This window comes from Sus scrofa, chromosome 13 (genome assembly GCF_054392235.1).
Source record: "Sus scrofa isolate SSC_HxYL_T2T_F1_AM1 chromosome 13, Sscrofa_HxYL_maternal_Yorkshire_Landrace_v2.0, whole genome shotgun sequence".
Classification (NCBI taxonomy): domain Eukaryota; kingdom Metazoa; phylum Chordata; class Mammalia; order Artiodactyla; family Suidae; genus Sus; species Sus scrofa.
Genome location: NC_139395.1, coordinates 32398024 through 32415675, shown reverse-complemented (window position 1 = coordinate 32415675; position 17652 = coordinate 32398024). Strand labels below are relative to the sequence as shown.

Sequence of the window (17652 nt, the reverse complement as noted above, 5' to 3'; positions counted from 1 at the left end):
GTTAGGTGTCTTCCCCTTATTCATCTATACAAAGTCAAAATGAAATTTTTACTCTGGAGTAAAAAAGAAGGCAAGATAAAATATTAGGTTTAAGCTGAACTCATCTAGCACTCCCCCCTCCCACATGTTCTCTAAAGCCTTTGTAAAAGCAAAGAAGTATGTGTTCAAATACTCTATAACTCACTTCAAAAACAAAAGACTTGTAAAAGACAACGCTTAACACAAAATTTGAATTAACTTTATTTCCCCTACAGTCAACAACTTCTCTGCATTGAATTTTAAAGCAACAAAGTAAAATAAAATCCCCCAAATGACAAGGTATCAGAAATCCAGATTTAGTTACACTTTATTTGTGAAAATGTTGAACCATTTTATTGGTCTGTAAAAGAACCATCATCTGGGTCAAAAATGAATTCTATAAATCAAAGAATATTCTACACTTTGGAAAAGAAAATCAGCAGTAACATTCTCACTGAATATTGTAAATTACACTTTTCTTCATAAAAGGTACATACTATTCTGCACTTTTCCACCAAAAGCAGTGGTGTATGTTATGCTTATTTATATATATATATAAAAAAAAAGATCCTGTGGCAGGAAAAATCCATTCTCTTTCACTTTTACTGAACAGGAGAAAATTTTCAAGTCTATATAAAGTTGCCTATAAGCTGGAAAGTGAACATGTTCAATCTCCATTTACATTTTAGTGCATTTTTTGACAATTGTCACATTTTTAATAAAAGTAAGAAAATGCATATAGCATTAAAGAGTGTTTCATCAAATGTTTAAGGGATTAACAAAATATAGAGCAGAGGACAAATCATCGTGATGTATGAAACTGTTTATAAAAATGAGAGAAATCCAGGCAAAGCTTACAAATCCTTTGTCATTCAGATGAGTCATACAAAATGAAGTTTGGATACCTGTTCATTTTTAAAAGTTTCTTCCTTAATCTTTTGCATATAAACATCATGCTAACCTCAGTACTAAGATACCAAACCCCATCCTGGTAAGCAACATGCTTCTGTGCTATCGCCATGATTTCCAAAGAATATAAATTTAGCCCTTGAATGAACAATGTATGAGATCTGCTCTGTAAGTACCTGGTGAAAACAACTGCTAACAGCAGCAATAATGTTTCAACATAAACAAAACAAAACTATCTGAATCAATTAGAGATCCATCTTTGCAACAGCAGCTTTTTCTGAGAGCAAACAATAGCAATAAAAGTGTACATTTGATGAAACATCCTTTGCATTCTCTGTACTGGAGAAACATGAAAATAAATATAGTTCAAGGAAGTATAATTATTTTTCTAATACTTCTTTCTCAGACCTGTACTAGTTTACTGGTTCAAGAAGCTTGCATCACATTTTTGTCATCTGTATTTTACATATTGCTATCTGGGTAATTCAAATAAAATGCAGGTCTTGTAAAAGAATGAAAACATTGACAAGTATGCATGTGCCAGGGACCAAATTAGAGGGTTCTTTGGTGCCATTAGTCCAAATTCTCAGATTTGAAGGATAATATGTACCAATAAAAAAAGTCTGCTGTTAGACATTTACAGCAGTGCTCTGTCTTGCTTCACATTACAAATCGAAACAGCTGTTCTCAATAAGCCAATTTTATTCTTAAAATCAGGCATTGCCAGAAAGTTTTGTACATTAACCTGGACCAGTGATGGTTCTGTACCCTCTGTTGCTGTGAAACATGACATGAGCTAAAGGCAAAGACCGGTTCTCACAAGGACATCTGCTTCAAGTTAGGAACCAGAACAGTGTATTTAAACAGTCTTCTTAGATATTTTCTTGCCTTTCTTAAAAACTAGTTTATTTTTAATGTAGCCTCGCTTCCTTTTTGCGGTCTAAAAAGAAAACAGAACACATGGTGTTAGTCCAAGTTTCTTATGGATTAAAAATATAAATATACACATGGTTTGCTGCATAGTGATGAAGACTGTCTTAATAACCCCTTAAGCTTTTCCTATGGCTAGACTCCTTGAACAATGAGCACTACTAACTGTTCTATGCCAAGAATGCTGAGATCCAAGATGAACTGAATGAGGTCTTTAAACTTTAAGGTCAAAGGACTCCCAGCAGCACCCCTCAAATGCCTATCACATATTCCTTATCATCAAGTGAATAAATCCCCATCTCCCCTCTCAACCACTAAATGCTTAGCTGTAATAACAGAATACATAACTAGACTAAGAATTCGGAAAATGTTAATGATGCACCTTGTTTAATAGTCTACAAGAATTAGCTGTGTGTCAGAAATACAAATTGACTTAGTAACCTTCGGAGTCCCAATTTTCTTATGTGTAAAAAATGACTATAACTATCTACAGAAATGAAAGAGAAACAAAACTACTTGGCACATTCTCCAATTTAGGTAGGAAAATAAATACTTAAATACTGCAAACAAAAACACCAAGAAAAAAACCAGTAACATTCCTTGCATTTCACAGATCTTTAAAAAAATAAGACATTTTTCTTAACACTTCAAGATCCCACTAAAATACTGTCAAACGACGTTCTGTGGTATATATAAAACAAATTACTACAAATGTGGTGGTAGAACTTACTGCAAAAATGTTTGCAATTTTAGAATCTCACAAGATAAATCATATAGGCACATGTGCCTGACAATCTGATATATCCAAAGATATAGAGAAAAGCAACATTTTGGGGGAACAAGTAATTTAATGCACCACCAAAGCACTGGGTTAGCAGAGCATGAAGACTCAAGAGACCCCACAATTCAATTTCCACATTTTTTATTTTCTATTTTTGGGGGCCATACCCATAGCATGCAGAAATTCCTGGGCCAGGGATAGGACCCACACCACAGCACTGACTGTGCCGGATCTTTAACCCTCTAGACCACCAGGGAACTCCCAATTCTCACATTTAAATACAATTTTTGAAGGAGATTTCAGAAAACTTGGCAAATTTTCTGCTATATCATGTACATATATGTATGATGTTCAGTTTAGAACAATTTATAATTCTAACAGATGAAAACACAAGGCAAAATGTAATCCTTCATAAGGTCACAAAAATTAGCTACTGCTACTTTGTCCATGATATATGTTACCTTATTATTTCTATTTTATTAGGGCAAAAAAAATTTCAGAGTGCACAACTTGTAAAAATTCAAACCAGGTCAAAGAGTTGGTTTCTTTATCAACATTACCTACAGATTTCTAATTTGAAATCTTTTCTATAGGATCCTGTAAAATGCCCCAGGTGTATGCAAGTGTGTAACTAGGCCCTCAGGGTGCTTTTCTCTAGGAGCAGTGAGCCATGCAGAAGGTCTTTTGGCAGCCCTGGACTACAATTCCTACCTAGTGCCACAGCCATGTCAGCTTTGCAAATAAAAAGCATTCCTGCCAGTACAAAATAGACTAGAAAGCCTGGAAACCAGAAATTCAAGATCTATGTTGTTGGCTATTAAAATGCATGTTTTGGGCACATTAAACAGATGTATTTTTATTTATCCATACACTTACTTATTTGGGGAAAATGATAGGAAGGCAAAAGAAGATTGAGAATATTCACTATCATCATTCAGACAGCAAGTTCAGTGGGCTGGTTTTTCAGAAAAGGTAGACCTTAACTGGGCTTAGATATTTTAGGAGTGACTGTGCTAAGCCAGCAGCATCTGCTCTTGACCTCTGCACTGAGGTGATTCACCAGTTTCTCCTACCACGTGTGCCTACGAGAAACTAGATCACTTGACAATTCCTTCAATGATTTAAATAACTGATCCAAGCCATGTAAACATAAGTATCTTTCAAGACTTAAGACAGAAGTCAGTCTAATAACAATTAGTATTATCATGATTAGGACCTTAAAATACAATCTTAATATTTCATCTGACTGCTCATTATTTCCCATCTCCCACAGAGGGCAAGCCACATACTCATTTGTAGTAGTTTTTATAGCAAAGATTAGATCTATTTGGCTTAAGTGAACCTCTAATAACATACTTCACACCTTATTAAATATTTATGACAGAAAGGCGGGCAATAGTCAGATTATCACAATTCCTGCCTAAATGCTTTGCCATGACAGTTACATTTAGAAATAATTATCTTAAGACGAATGATTTTTCTGGATTCAGGACTCAAACCAACTCAAACTTATTTATTATTCAACACACAATATAGTAACATCATACTAAGAATGGAACATGAAAAAAATGCTATGCAAATTTGCTGTGTTGTGGCTCAGTGGAAATGAATCTGACTAGCATTCATGAGGACACAGGTTCAACTCCTGGCCTTGACCAGTGGGTTAAGGATTCAGCATTGCTGTGAGCTGTGATGTAGGTCACAGATGTGGCTGGGAAACCGCATTGCTGTGGCTGTGGTGTAGGCCAGAAGTTACAGCTTCGATAAGACCCCTAGCCTAGGAATCTCCATATGCCATGGGTGCGGTCCTAAAAAGACAAAAAAAAAAATTTGCTTTGACCAAAAGATGATGAACAAATCACAATTGTTTTTGAGTGTTGGGCATTTTTAGATTCAAAAAGGCTCAGAAACCAATGGCCACAGATACTTCTTACTTTATAAACAAGTCTTACTAATAGCAATGGCACAAACTAAAGTCAGAATGCCTCTGGAAAAATCTCACCTTGGTTAACTGATAACCACACTTCCCTATGGAGAGTTATCCAGAAACAGTTGCGAGGCAAGGGATCCCTGAAGTGCTGGGTTTGAAAGGAATGCCCCCAGGAGACTAGCTTGATATTTACTTTGTATATAAGTCTTAGTCTTTATATATCTGGCAAATGAAAATTTATTAGCAATTTTCATAAGTATTTTTTCAGACAAGCCAACCAATCTTGAGTGACTCTATACACCTGACTTCATTTGGCACCTACCTTCTTTGACAAATACTTCTGTTTTGGGAAAATGTTGGTTACTCGAGGTTTATGGTCTAAAGTCTCCCTGTTATCAGGTGCTTTCACTTTATATATCCTTACAAGCCAATGTTCTGAGGTAAAGGCCTCCTCCAAATGCTTGAATTTAATGTCCTTGTTTCCAATCTCAGCATTGCGTGTTCTATCGAAACCTGGGGGTGTACGGAAATCCAGCTGCAAAGTGACATTAATATTGGATGTTAATACTGGAAAACATTCCATATTAGAAGGCAATAAATATTATCACCAGAGTGCAAATTTCTCTTTTTAAACTAGGAAAACAGAAGCTGAATAATACATAATAATTATCAACAGTTCTCCTATGCTGCTAACTAGATAGGAAGAAATTAGGAAGAGAGAAAACTTAAATATATCAGAATTAGAGTTTCACTGAGAATGGATCATCACTCATCACTTAGAATGGATGAGCAGCTTGCAGGCACACACACAAAAAAACAAAACAGAAAAATTTTAAGTATTCAGAGAAAACACACAGAATGGCCTTTTTCTGTCCCAGGGCCTTACACTATCTATCCTTTTATACTCAAAGTTCATTCAGCTCTTTTGCATGGCTGATGCCTTTCTATCCTTTGGTCTCAGCCCAAATACCATCCCTTCATGGAAATAGTTTTCTTTGGACTGATGGTTGAGAAGTCTTCTCCATTGATTCCTCATTCTTTCAGCCTACAGTGATCACTGCTAAAGTTTTTACTTTTAAAATTACCAGTATCCTCCACTAGGATGTAGGCTGCAAGATGACTTTATCTTTTTCAGTGTGGCTTTGTCTCAGAGTTATTTGTTAAGCCAATGCACAAGTAAGCAGTGACATTAACCTTACTAAAAGTGGGAACTGAAGTTAAAAAAAACAAACCATGGGAAGAGTAACCAGAAATGAAAAAGGAAAATATGCAGGGAGGGGAGAAGATTTTTTTTTTTTTTAATTTTATTTTCCCACTGTACAGCAAGGGGGTCAGGTTATCCTTACATGTATACATTACAATTACAGTTTTTCCCCCACCATTTCTTCTGTTGCAACATGAGTATCTAGACATAGTTCAGAAGATTTTTAAGAAATTCTCAGACTAAGTTTATGTTGACACAAAGAACATAACAAACTCAATTTAAAAATAAACAAATCTCCAATGGGGGAAATAACTTGTTACTGCATATCTATATAAATAGAAAAGTTATACCTCATGTCTTAAACATACTATACTTGAGTAGGGAAAGGCATCAAAATGAATGCATGCTAGATGCATGGCTTAAAGCTCTTAATAAAAACATCTTTCAATTTTATCATTAGTGAACAGAGAAACTAATCTTTAACCCATTTGCTGTGGTAGTTAATTACTATGGTTTAACTGCTGCTTCTTTAACATGAGTTTAGAGACCAGGGAGTAGCCTTCAAAAGAAATTAAAACATAAACGAAAACCTGAATCTGGTAATAAAATTATTGTCTCTTTTTTCAAAGCCACCTGCAGAGTAATTCCAAATGAATAATACTGAAATATTATCTTGATCCCTGGTACCTGTATAAATTTAAACAAGCAGTTTTCCCTCTGCTTTTCAGCATCAACCAGAAAGTTTAGAGCCAGCAAGTTTCAAGGTGTATAAAAGTGTAACTTGGTATTACAACATGCAATCTGAGATCTTTGAAGAAACTTAGAAGCCAGCAGTCCAAACCCACTATATTCAGACAAGAAAAAAACAAGTCCAGAGCACTATACACTATATTCAGACAAGGAAAAAGCAATTCAACCAAGGGTTATATGATCTATCAGAGCAGGATCTGGAACCCAGGTATCCTGACAGTCTGCTGTCTGCTCTTTTTTGCCACAAGGCCTCTTAGCACGTTCTCTCATTTTGTTGACTCTTAGTCTTTTGTACCATGTCATTCTAATTTTCTGGGAAATTCTGACCCAGAGAGTCCCAGCTATCTGTGGTAATGGAGAACAGGGACAGAGTGAATATCTGAAATAACTAAATAATTCAACTCCTTAATTTCAGGTATTACCCACCAGACAGTAAAGTAACTTAATTAAGATCACACCATCTCCTGGCTAGAAGACCTCTGCCCGGAAGAACAATGTCTTCCAAAAGCATGATGTGAAAAGGTGAGATGGCAAGCAAAGGTTGGATTTGAGCCTATGTTAATTAACATTTTGGAAATCAATCTTTGATGTAAAATATACTTCTCCATTTTTCACATAGATGTTTCAGAAATTAAATTTAATGGAGAAAAAAATCTTTAGACGAGCATATTTGTCTTTACAGTACAACCAAAACATCTTTATCCTGTTTTTTAGGGTCAAACAAGACCACTTAAAATATTCCTTTGAATAAAGACCAGTTACAAAAACTGATGTAACTAACCTGCATTTCTCCAAATCTGTAGTATGACATTTTATACATAAGGCAATTCAACAAAGTAGGGGATCCTGCTTTGTCTACGCGGAATTCTCCTTGTGGGGTGAAATAGTCACTTTCCTAAAGGAAAGAAAGAATCCAGAAGTTTCTGAGTCAGTTTAATATATCACATGCAAAGCTAAAGTTCCCCATTTCATTTCTCCGTAAGAACTAATTTTTGAGCTATCTTCATAAATCCATGTTTAGTTACAGCTCAAAAAAATGTAGTATCAGAAGATGAATTTATAAATTTAATGTGATCTCTTTAAAAAACCAGAAAACTATCATGGATGTATTTTATAGCTCAGCTTAAGAGAATCCAAGAATAGAGAAAAACAACAATAGTCTGTTGGAGTAAGGGAAAGGCGATCAATTCTACCAGATTTTAAACCATGTTACACTGAAACCTCAGTAATTTTGAAAAAATGGTACCAATACTACAATTTAATACCAGGTAAGTGGATCTCTCCAACTTTCCCTCCACTCCCACCCCATTACTCCTCTTCAGAGTTTTCCTAAATTTGTTCTTTATTTTTTCCATATGAGCTTTAAGATCAGTTCTTTATTTGGAAGATGAGTGTTCAGAAACTTCCTACAGTAATTTTTATTGGGAGATCATCAAATTTATAAATTAACTTCTAAGAGGGCCAATCTGGCACTACAGAAAAAAATTCCTTGTCTAGGGATTTATCCTGCAGAGATGCTTATATGTGGGCAAAATGATGAGTGTAGAAAGTTGCTTATTGCACCACTGTTTTATGAGATTAAAAAACTGGGAACAGCCTAAATGTTCATTAATAGGGACAGGTTACATAAATCATGGTGCACTCACACAATGGAACACTGCGCAGATTAAGAAAAAGGGGGGGGGATCCACATATTCTATAAGGAAATATCTCCATAGTATACTATGAAATAAAAGTAAGAACAAGGTGTATATTTTGCTACTAGTTATCTGCTCCAGTAAGAAATAAGAAGTGACTACCATGGACTCTTCTTTTGCCCATCCTCTATGAGCTCACAGCTGAGTGTGAGAGACAAGACAGAATCTACCTACAAGGCAGGCTGTATGTGATCTGATGACGAGTAGACATAGATGCACCAGAGAAGGGCTTCAGGAGAGGGGACAAATCTGTGGTAGGGAAGGTATTCCAAGAAGGAAAGAGTATAAATACATGTGTCCAATGAATCAAGGAGAAACCAGAGGCCAATTTCATGGGCTAGTGGAAAAAGTTGATAAGAGGGTGGAGAGGCCAGCAAATGAAAGTGAAGTATTAAGGGGTTGCATTCTGAGATACAAAGTTTGGATTTTATACTTTTGCTTCTTACAGAGATTACTTCAAACCAGCGACTAGGCTGAGGCTTCTGCTACCTTACTATAAATTCTCACAACAGCACTACAGATGAATTATTCCTGGCGTTCCCATTAGGGCTAAGTGAAACAGTTTTAATCACCACTGTAACACTAGAACCTAGAACAAGACCTAGTGCTCAGAGGATACAATGCTGACTGGCTGAAAACAATGTGCCTTCAGCACCAGGCTGACAGCAGCAGGGTTTAGATCCAACTCACATCTGTCAGGCTTAAAGACTCCTTTCCTTAAACTAATGAAGGCTTTCAAAAAAGCTGGAAAGTAACACCGATCAGTGTCATATTAGACTGGGAGAGGGAACAAGACGAAGTCAAAGACAGCAATTTCAAGGCTACTGTCCTATCTCGGGTTTATAAGCACAGGGGTCATTACCAGAGTGGAAGTGATGAAAATGGAGACAAAGTCCAGAAGTGAGAGGCTATGAAGGAGTAAAAGCAAGAATCTCGACAAGGACTGCTTCAAAAGGGAGAGTGGAAATACTGAGTTTCAAAAGTTTTAAGCCTGGAAAAATGCTTTAATAAACAGTAAAGTCAGAGTAAGGGACTCATTTGGGGGACAGGATGATAAAAACAAATAGGGTGTAATCAGCAAGATAAGAGGGTTACCTGGACACTGTCAGCTGTCTTGCACACACCTAGAATGATCTAGTTTCTTACCCGAATGTCTTTTGGATGTTCCCCTTCAGCTATTCTAACCATCCAGAGAAACTTGTTGATGTCATCACCAGAATATCCAATAACCCCTCCAAAAATAACCAAAACATAATCTACATCCAGACTCCTCATGATTTTATACGCTGCTGTTTCATTTGAAGACATAGCTTTTCCCACCTATAGGAAAAAAACGTGAATGTGTGTACTTAGTCCCAAAATACACTAAAATAAAAATGAATGCACATTTTAACATTAAGATGGAATGCCTCTCAAGAGTTTGATTTACATGGAATTCTTTTTATAGAAATGATTTGCTATGAATTCATCAAATTTACTGAGATTTATAAGCATCTCACTTATTATATAACCAGTTATAGCAGAAATGTCAAAGTCAGAATACATATCTGAATATCTTGCTAATAATTAGGTCTCATGAAATTAACATTTTAATATGAAAGTAGGTAAGCTTAGAAGAAGGAGAACTTCGGAGTTCCCATTGTGGTTCAGAAGAAATGAATCCATACTATCCATGAGGAGGCAGGTTCGATCCCTGGCCTCATTCAATGCGTTAAGAATCCGGTGTTGCCATGAACTGTAGTGTAGGTCACAGATGTGGCTTGGATCTGGTGTTGCTGTGGCTGTGGTACAGGCCAGTGGCTTCAGCTCTGATTCGCCACCCCCAGCCTGGGAACCTTCACATGCTGCGGGTGCGGCCTTAAAAAGCGCCTCCCCAACCAAAAAAAAGGAAGTAGCAGAACTTTTTACAACCTCAGGCTGGGGATGACCATCAAATCTAGCTAGCACAAATATATTCTTCTCTTCACTGTCAAATACCTAATGATTAGCTACAACACTAATGCAAACAGAACTCATTTGGCTAACCCCAGTTGTCTTTTTAAAAGATTTAAAATCTTTTTAAGAACAGAGAGGTGATGACCTTAATTAACATAACTTACTTATTTAATAGTTAGTGCAAACAATTTGCATGCCCATAAAACACAGTGCATTTGCCTTACATACTTGCAAATTTTCTCTTAATTTATGAAATGGAAAATACAAGTACAGTACTTTATATTTCAGGTTTTGCCTAATTCTCCAGTGAGCTAAAAATATGTCATGAGATCTGCCAGTAATCAGCCTACGATTCTGAATACTTAAATAAATTCTATTCTTAAAAACAAAATAATCACACCTTGAACTCACTTTATTGAATAAACACATAAAGAAGTATCTTAAGAATTCAGCAAGCAAAGAGTACTTTCACCCCATTTCCCCTACTTAATCACACAAGTGAAATCTGACCGCCAAACAGTGAATAAAAAGTTGTAAACTTTTGATTTTCTGTTGATCAAATTCTTACCAGTGCTATGTGGCTGTTATTCCAAGTGTTATTATCCACCAAAGTAGTTCTATTGGCCATCCCAGCTATTTGATAGCCGTAATCCCACCAAGACATCACTCGGGCATGTTCATCTGTATTTTGCCTTAGCCAAAAGTAAGCTTCTCTAAAATCATCTAAAATATTCCTGGTGCTGAAAAGAATCACAATATTCTTTTAAATGAGATCTTATGTGAAGATGGTAACTTGAAATCTTGAGGTGCCAAGCCACTAAATAATTTCACATTTTAAGGATGGTAGTTAAAAGCCTCCATGGTAAGGAGAAAAAGTACACAATGAAGAGCTAGACTAGTGCTTCTTAAACTTTAGTATGTATACAAACCAGTAGGATATTTTATAAAAAGAGAAAATTCTGGTTTGGTAGTTCTGGGGTGGAGCCTGATATTGTGCAAATATATCAAGCACCCAAGTGAAGCAGAACCTGGGGTTGGGATGTAGGAAAGCAGTAACCAGCTGTTTTTAAATTGTAGCTGCATCAGAAATACCAGAGGGCTTATTACACCCCAGACTGCTGAATCTCACCCCCAGGTTTCTTGTTCAACATGCTTAGGTAGAGTCAAGAATTTGTATTTCTAATGCATTCCTGGTAATGATGAAACGCTGTGTCCAAGGATAACACTTTGAGAAAAGCTAATGTATATCTTATGTGTGCAAAGATATTCTGGAAAAGAGCATGAAATACAATGAAGACTATCTAAATGTGAGAAAGAGTGTGTGTGTGTGTTTGTGTGTATATATGTGTGTGTGGGTCACCTTGCTAAAGAGCAGATTGATAGACCATTATAAATCAACTATAATAGAAAACATAAAAATCTTACAAAAAAAAAAAAAAAAGACTATCTACTCCCATCAAAGGGGATGGTTGGAGTCTCATGCTGAGAAGAAAAATAAAAGGGGAGGGGAGGGGAAGGGAGGGGAGGAGAGAGGAAAGAAGGGAGGCAGGCAGGCAGGCAGGCATGGTAGATTTAAATGCAGAGCCTCATACACATCTGAATTCTCTTTTTTGAGATTGAGGGGGACGGGTAGGTATAAAAAGACTTTTGCAGTCAAGCTGTTTTCTTACCCATCATGATTGTAAGAGGCCAGGACCACACTTGGGCTGGAGTAGGCATTGCTTGTGACCCAGGTACAGTGGACTGCAAACATCATCAATAGCATCAGCATCAACATGGTAACGATGCTTTTTATATTAGGACCTAACCCTTCTTCAGTTTTTTCCTGTTCAGCTACATGCTTCCTCACTTTACCTGCCTGAAAATACAAAAACTGATTAGATAAATTCACCATCTGACTTGCTTTCATTAAGACACACAAAGAGGAGAAGTATGGAGAATGTTCTTAATTTAATTCTTTCAGAAGGAAAATGTGTAACAATCAGGAATTCACGTGTGGGGTGTGTGTGTGTGTGAGAGTGAGTGAGAGAGAGATACAATGTTCTCTAAAAATTATCAAGGTAGATTCTAAAGTCAAATGTGAATGAGAGTACTTTCTGAACTATACCCAATCCAGGATTGGGTTGCAGAGCAAAGTATCTCCAATAAGAAGCAGTTTTCAGATTCAACAGTCCTCCTGTTTTATGTAAATACAAAGGGGATAACCAAATGGTCTTACTTTGGCAAATTTTTCTTATAAAATCTGTACTCCTCATCCTGAAACCATCAATGCCCAGTTATAATCCAGACCATACAGGACTTTAGTACAGGAAAAAACTGAATTATCAGAATCAGTTTTCTGATTTCCAAATCAATAGACTTGTTAAAATTAAGATTATATTTTTTAAAGCAACCAAGAACAACAAAAAAACACCCAAAATCTAAAAACAAAAACAAACCAAAAAACCTTAACAAAAACTGGGAGAAAAGAAGATAATCATAGGTCCCAAACTGCAAGGGACCAAATAGGGAGTTCCCGTCATGGCTCAGTGATTAACAAACCTGACTAGTATCCATGAAGACTTGGGTTTGATCCCTGGCCTTGCTCAGTGGGTTAAGGATCTGGTGTTGCCATTAGCTATGGTGTAGAACGGCAGCTACAGCTCTGATTGACTCTTAGCCTGGGAACCTCCATATGTCACAAATGTGGCCCTAAAGATAAAAAGAAACCACCAAACAAACATAACAACCACAAACACAAAAGCAAGTATATGCTTTGTTAACACTAATTTGTATGAATTATATTGAACCTATAATAGTAAGGAAATAAAGAATTTTAAAGTTAATATTCATACAGGAAAAGATTCATCACTTATTGGTATCTAAAAACCTAGTTAATAGAGTAAAATTTAATATATCATCCAAGGCAAGTACTCTAATTCTTACAAGTCTTTTCCACACTTGCACTAAATATAATCCTGCTCTGTTAGCTGAGAAATTAAAAGTGAATTACAGGAATTCCCGTCGTGGCGCAGTGGTTAACGAATCCGACTAGGAACCATGAGGTTGCGGGTTCGATCCCTGCACTTGCTCAGTGGGTTAAGGATCCGGCGTTGCCGTGAGCTGTGGTGTAGATTGCAGACGCGGCTCAGATCCTGCGTTGCTGTGGCTCTGGCGTAGGCTGGTGGCTACAGCTCGGATTCAACCCCTAGCCTGGGAACCTCCATATGCCGTGGGAGCGGCCCAAGAAATAGCAACAACAACAAAAAAGACCAAAAAAAAAAAAAAAAAAAAGTGAATTACATATATTGGCCGGATACCTACTGCTAACAAATGGAAGGCATCTTTTTGTAAAAAAATCTTTTTTTTCTTTTTAGGGCTGCCCCTGAGGCACATGGAAGTTCCTGGGCTAGGGGTCAAACTGGAGCTGCAGCTGCAGGTCCATGCAATAGCCACACAGCCACTGCAACACTAGATCTGAGCCACATCTGTGACCTACACCACAGCTTGCAGATCCTTAACCCACTCAGTGAGGCCAGGGATGGAACCCACATTCTCAGGGATACCATGTCAGGTTCTTAACCCACTGAGCCACAATGGAACTCCACAGAGGCATCTTATTTTAAAGGCACTTTATTCTCTTTATTTCACTATTCAATCAATTAAATTAAAACATTTACACTGAATGTGGACCTCAAGGATAAGCACTTGTGCACATGGTTTCAGAGAAGGCTTTACAGTCCTAAATTTTATGTGATTTAGTAGAACACCAGCTTTTTGCTCTCAAAAAATGGGTTCTAGATAGAACCTGAACCAAAAAGTTGATTACATTCTTTATATTACATTCTATTTTCTCATTCTGAGCTAAAAGACCAACCAGGATTCAAAATTTGAGGAAAACAGTAGAGCCAAATGTCAGTTTGTCTAAATTCTTGTTTTATCATATTTCTTAATATGTGTAGTTCTTACTGTGGGGGAAAAAATAAAGCACATGAAAATTTTAAAGGCCTTACTTTAAATTTCCCACCTTATCATACAAATTTCCTGGGTTTCTCTTATCATCCTCATCACTGCTGTCCTCCACAGGTGGGTTTTCCCTTTTCATGTCATCCCCCAAATAGTGCTCAAAAACATTAGAGAAGGCAATGGCAGACAGCATACAGACGACTGGAGTCAAGGTCAACATCAGCCTCACCATCACACCAGCAAAGTAGACAGCACTGATGGCATACAGAGCAACTGCAAAGACAAATTCTCTCATAATACTTCAGAAGAGAAAAGGGTTACATGAAACTCAACTGAATATTTACAACTACATTAGAAACAAAATCTAAAAACAGACAAGTTTCTCATAAAAGGGCTGTTTTTAAATTAGTAATACCAACCAATTTAAAAGTCATATTTAGAAATTTTAACTAGTGTTGACCAAATAAACATTACATGTCAACTGTTTAAAGAAATGTACCATGATTCAAATTTAATTATTTTATTTTAATTAATTTAATTAATTTAATTATGGGTAATGAGACAATTCATTATTTACCAACAGCATTACATATTAAAAAAATCCATAACAAATGAAAAAATATTTGGGGAGTTCCCAATTGTGGTTCAGTGGTAATGAATCCGACTAGTAACCATGAGGATGCAGGTTCCATCGCTGGCCTTGCTCAGTGGGTTAAGGATCCAGAGTTGCCGTTGGCTGTGGTGTAGGTCAAAGATGCAGCTCAGATCTGGTGTTACTGTGGCTGTGGTGTAGGCCGGAAGCTGAAGCTCTGATTCGACCCCCAGCCTGGGAATTTCCATATGCAGAAAGTGCAACCCTAAAAAGACCAAAAAAAAAAAAAAGCATATATGTGTGTGTATGAATTTTTTATATATACATGGTGAATTATATTATGAGGCACAGGAAGTTTATAGAATCAAATAAAGTCTGAAAAGTCTGTGCCAAGAACTGACATGAAGCCTGCTTTAAAGTTAGAACAGGATGAGAATATAATTTATTAACCAGAGGAGGAACTTGTAAAGTTACTGTCATCAGACTTAAAAAAAAAAAAAAAGTGCAAGTAATCTCCAAAGGCCAAAGCTTTCCAGATAATTTACCCACCACTGAGAATGAGAAAGGCTCTATCATTTCTGGCTAGAGGCTATAAATATGACTTTATAAAGTCATTAAGACATTTTAGTGCTTATCTAATTTGAGACTAATTCACATTTTTTTTCCAGACTAAAAAATACAGTTTATCTCAATGAATTGTTATATATGCACACACCTGTGTAACTAATACCCATATCAAAATACAGAACATTTGCATATCTACTCAGAAAGATCCCCTCAAGCCTCTTCCCAATGAATAACTGCTTTCCCCCCTCACTATAGAAGAGGCAATCACTATTTGGATTTTCAAAGCAGTAATTTAGGTTTCCTTATTTTTAAACTTCATTGAACTAAAATTACGTAAAAATGTTCTTTTGTACTGGCTTCTTTTACTTACCCATGCTATCCCTCTTATTAAATGCTGCGTTGTATTCTACCGCACAGAAACATAAAAATCTCTTTATTCTACTGCTAATAACATTTGGAATGTTTCTAATAATGGGATACTATGGATTAAGTTGCTATGTACATTTTAAACATGTCCTTATTGGACACAGGCACTCACTTCTCTTAGGGATATACCTAGAATTGGGACTGTGAAATCATGAGTGGGCAACATGTTTAAGCTAGATGTTTTTGAATGATGTAGTATTAACGTGGCCTTACCCAGAGTCCACTGACCTATACAAACTAAAAAAGACTGAGTGAATGTCATCCATTTGTTAGAATCTATGTAGATGCTATCTTACCTCTCCTGACTTCATTTCTGGAATGGTAACTTTTGAGTATAACTCATAGTTCAGGCCCCGGACTTGTACAAACTATCTGCTTGTGTGATCCTGTGTTTATTACAGAGCTTTCTTCAGTTACAGGTTTTATCACATGCAAAATAGTCACAGGATACTTCTTGTGATAACTGAATTATGTAAAAGTCTTTGGTATCTGCTTATTTTGTTCATTTATATTTTGAATGTCAGATCCTTAACAATGGCTTTAAAATAGTTTGTATTTCTAAGTCTTGTTAGTTGGAAATTATACAAATCTATCAGCAAAGAGGGTATTTACTTAAAGGTGATTCTTAATCCATAACAAGATGCACTCTGCACTGAAATTTCAATGATGAATGATGTCCCTGCAAACTTCTTCCTACTTAATCAGAATTGAGAAAATGAAGTTTGCTGTCAACAAACTTATAATTTCCAGTTCTCAGCCACAGACTATAATTACATTAACTGCTCAGAAAACAACTGAACAAAAAATTTATATACTAGTTCAAACAGTTAATAATTAGAGCACATATAAGGCAAAATCACTGAATTTTCCTTGGTTGAGCACTTATGCAAAATAAAGGAGGACAGTTTACTTAAATATGCAGAGTCAAGCAAAGAAAAACAAAGCTTTAAAATGAAATAAGAATCTCAATAACAATACTAAAGTATTTGTTAAAAAAATCTCTTACCAAATACTCTTTCATCGTTGATATTTTTAATGCAGAACCAGAGGCCTGCTGGGAAGGTACACACAAGAATATGTAGATCAAAGAAGAAAGATACCCAAGTCGTAGGTTGATGCTCTGACACTGATGCAATAATTGGAATGTGTATTTTTGCATACCTGGTATTAAAAAATTAACATTATTTAAAATTAAATGATAAAACAGGAGTTCCTTTCAGGTGAATAAATTTTCCTTGATTGTAGATATGGTTCCTGTTCCTTACCTTTTTTTGCTTAAAAAATATATTTCAATGTAACCTTCCTATACTGGAAGTAAATCTGGCACACGCTGGTAAAAACCAAACCAATATGCCCTTCCAAAAATTAGAATTATCTAAGGACGGTTATAAAAAGTGGTCAATTACTGTTTGAAAGCAAGAAAAAGTAAACCATAATTCGAAAAGATACATGCACCTTAATGTTTATTGCAGCACTATTTACAACAGCCAAGACATCGAAGCAACCTAAATGTCCATCAATGGAGGAGTGGATATAGAAGATGTGGTACATATAGACAATAGAATACTACTGAGCCATAAAAAGAATGAAATCATGCCATTGGCAGCAACATGGATGGACCTAGTAGAGATTATTACACTAAGTGAAGTCAGACAGTGAAAGACATAGACCACATGATATCACTTATGTGTGGCATCTGAAAAAAAAGGGTACGAACGAACTTGTTTGCAGAATAGAAAGAGTCAGACTTTGAAAAACTTAATGTTACCAAAGGGGACAGGTAGGGAGAGGTGGAGATGTACTAGGGGTTTGGGACTGACATATGTACACTGAGATAATGTGGAATGATTGGCCAATGGCGACCTGCTGTGTAGCACAGAGAACCCTAACTAATATTCTGTGATAATCTATGCGGAAAAAGAATCTGAAAGAGAATGGACAGGTATGCATGTGTCACTGAATCACTCT

General features: G+C 36.3%; 1 protein-coding gene across 1 annotated transcript in view; it reads right to left on the bottom strand.

The window, feature by feature from the left end:
- Positions 1–216: 216 nt before the first annotated feature.
- The window catches only part of STT3B (STT3 oligosaccharyltransferase complex catalytic subunit B), a 101804-nt gene continuing 84368 nt past the window's right edge, over positions 217–17652 (bottom strand). Inside the window, exons 9-16 of the mRNA XM_003132088.7 lie at positions 16691–16845; positions 14161–14372; positions 11825–12012; positions 10723–10894; positions 9366–9539; positions 7304–7417; positions 4891–5103; positions 217–1867 (exon numbers count right to left, since the gene is read on the bottom strand). Coding sequence (XP_003132136.3) covers positions 1787–1867; positions 4891–5103; positions 7304–7417; positions 9366–9539; positions 10723–10894; positions 11825–12012; positions 14161–14372; positions 16691–16845 — 1309 coding nt within the window. The 3' untranslated portion in view covers positions 217–1786. The remainder of the gene's footprint in view (positions 1868–4890; positions 5104–7303; positions 7418–9365; positions 9540–10722; positions 10895–11824; positions 12013–14160; positions 14373–16690; positions 16846–17652) is intronic.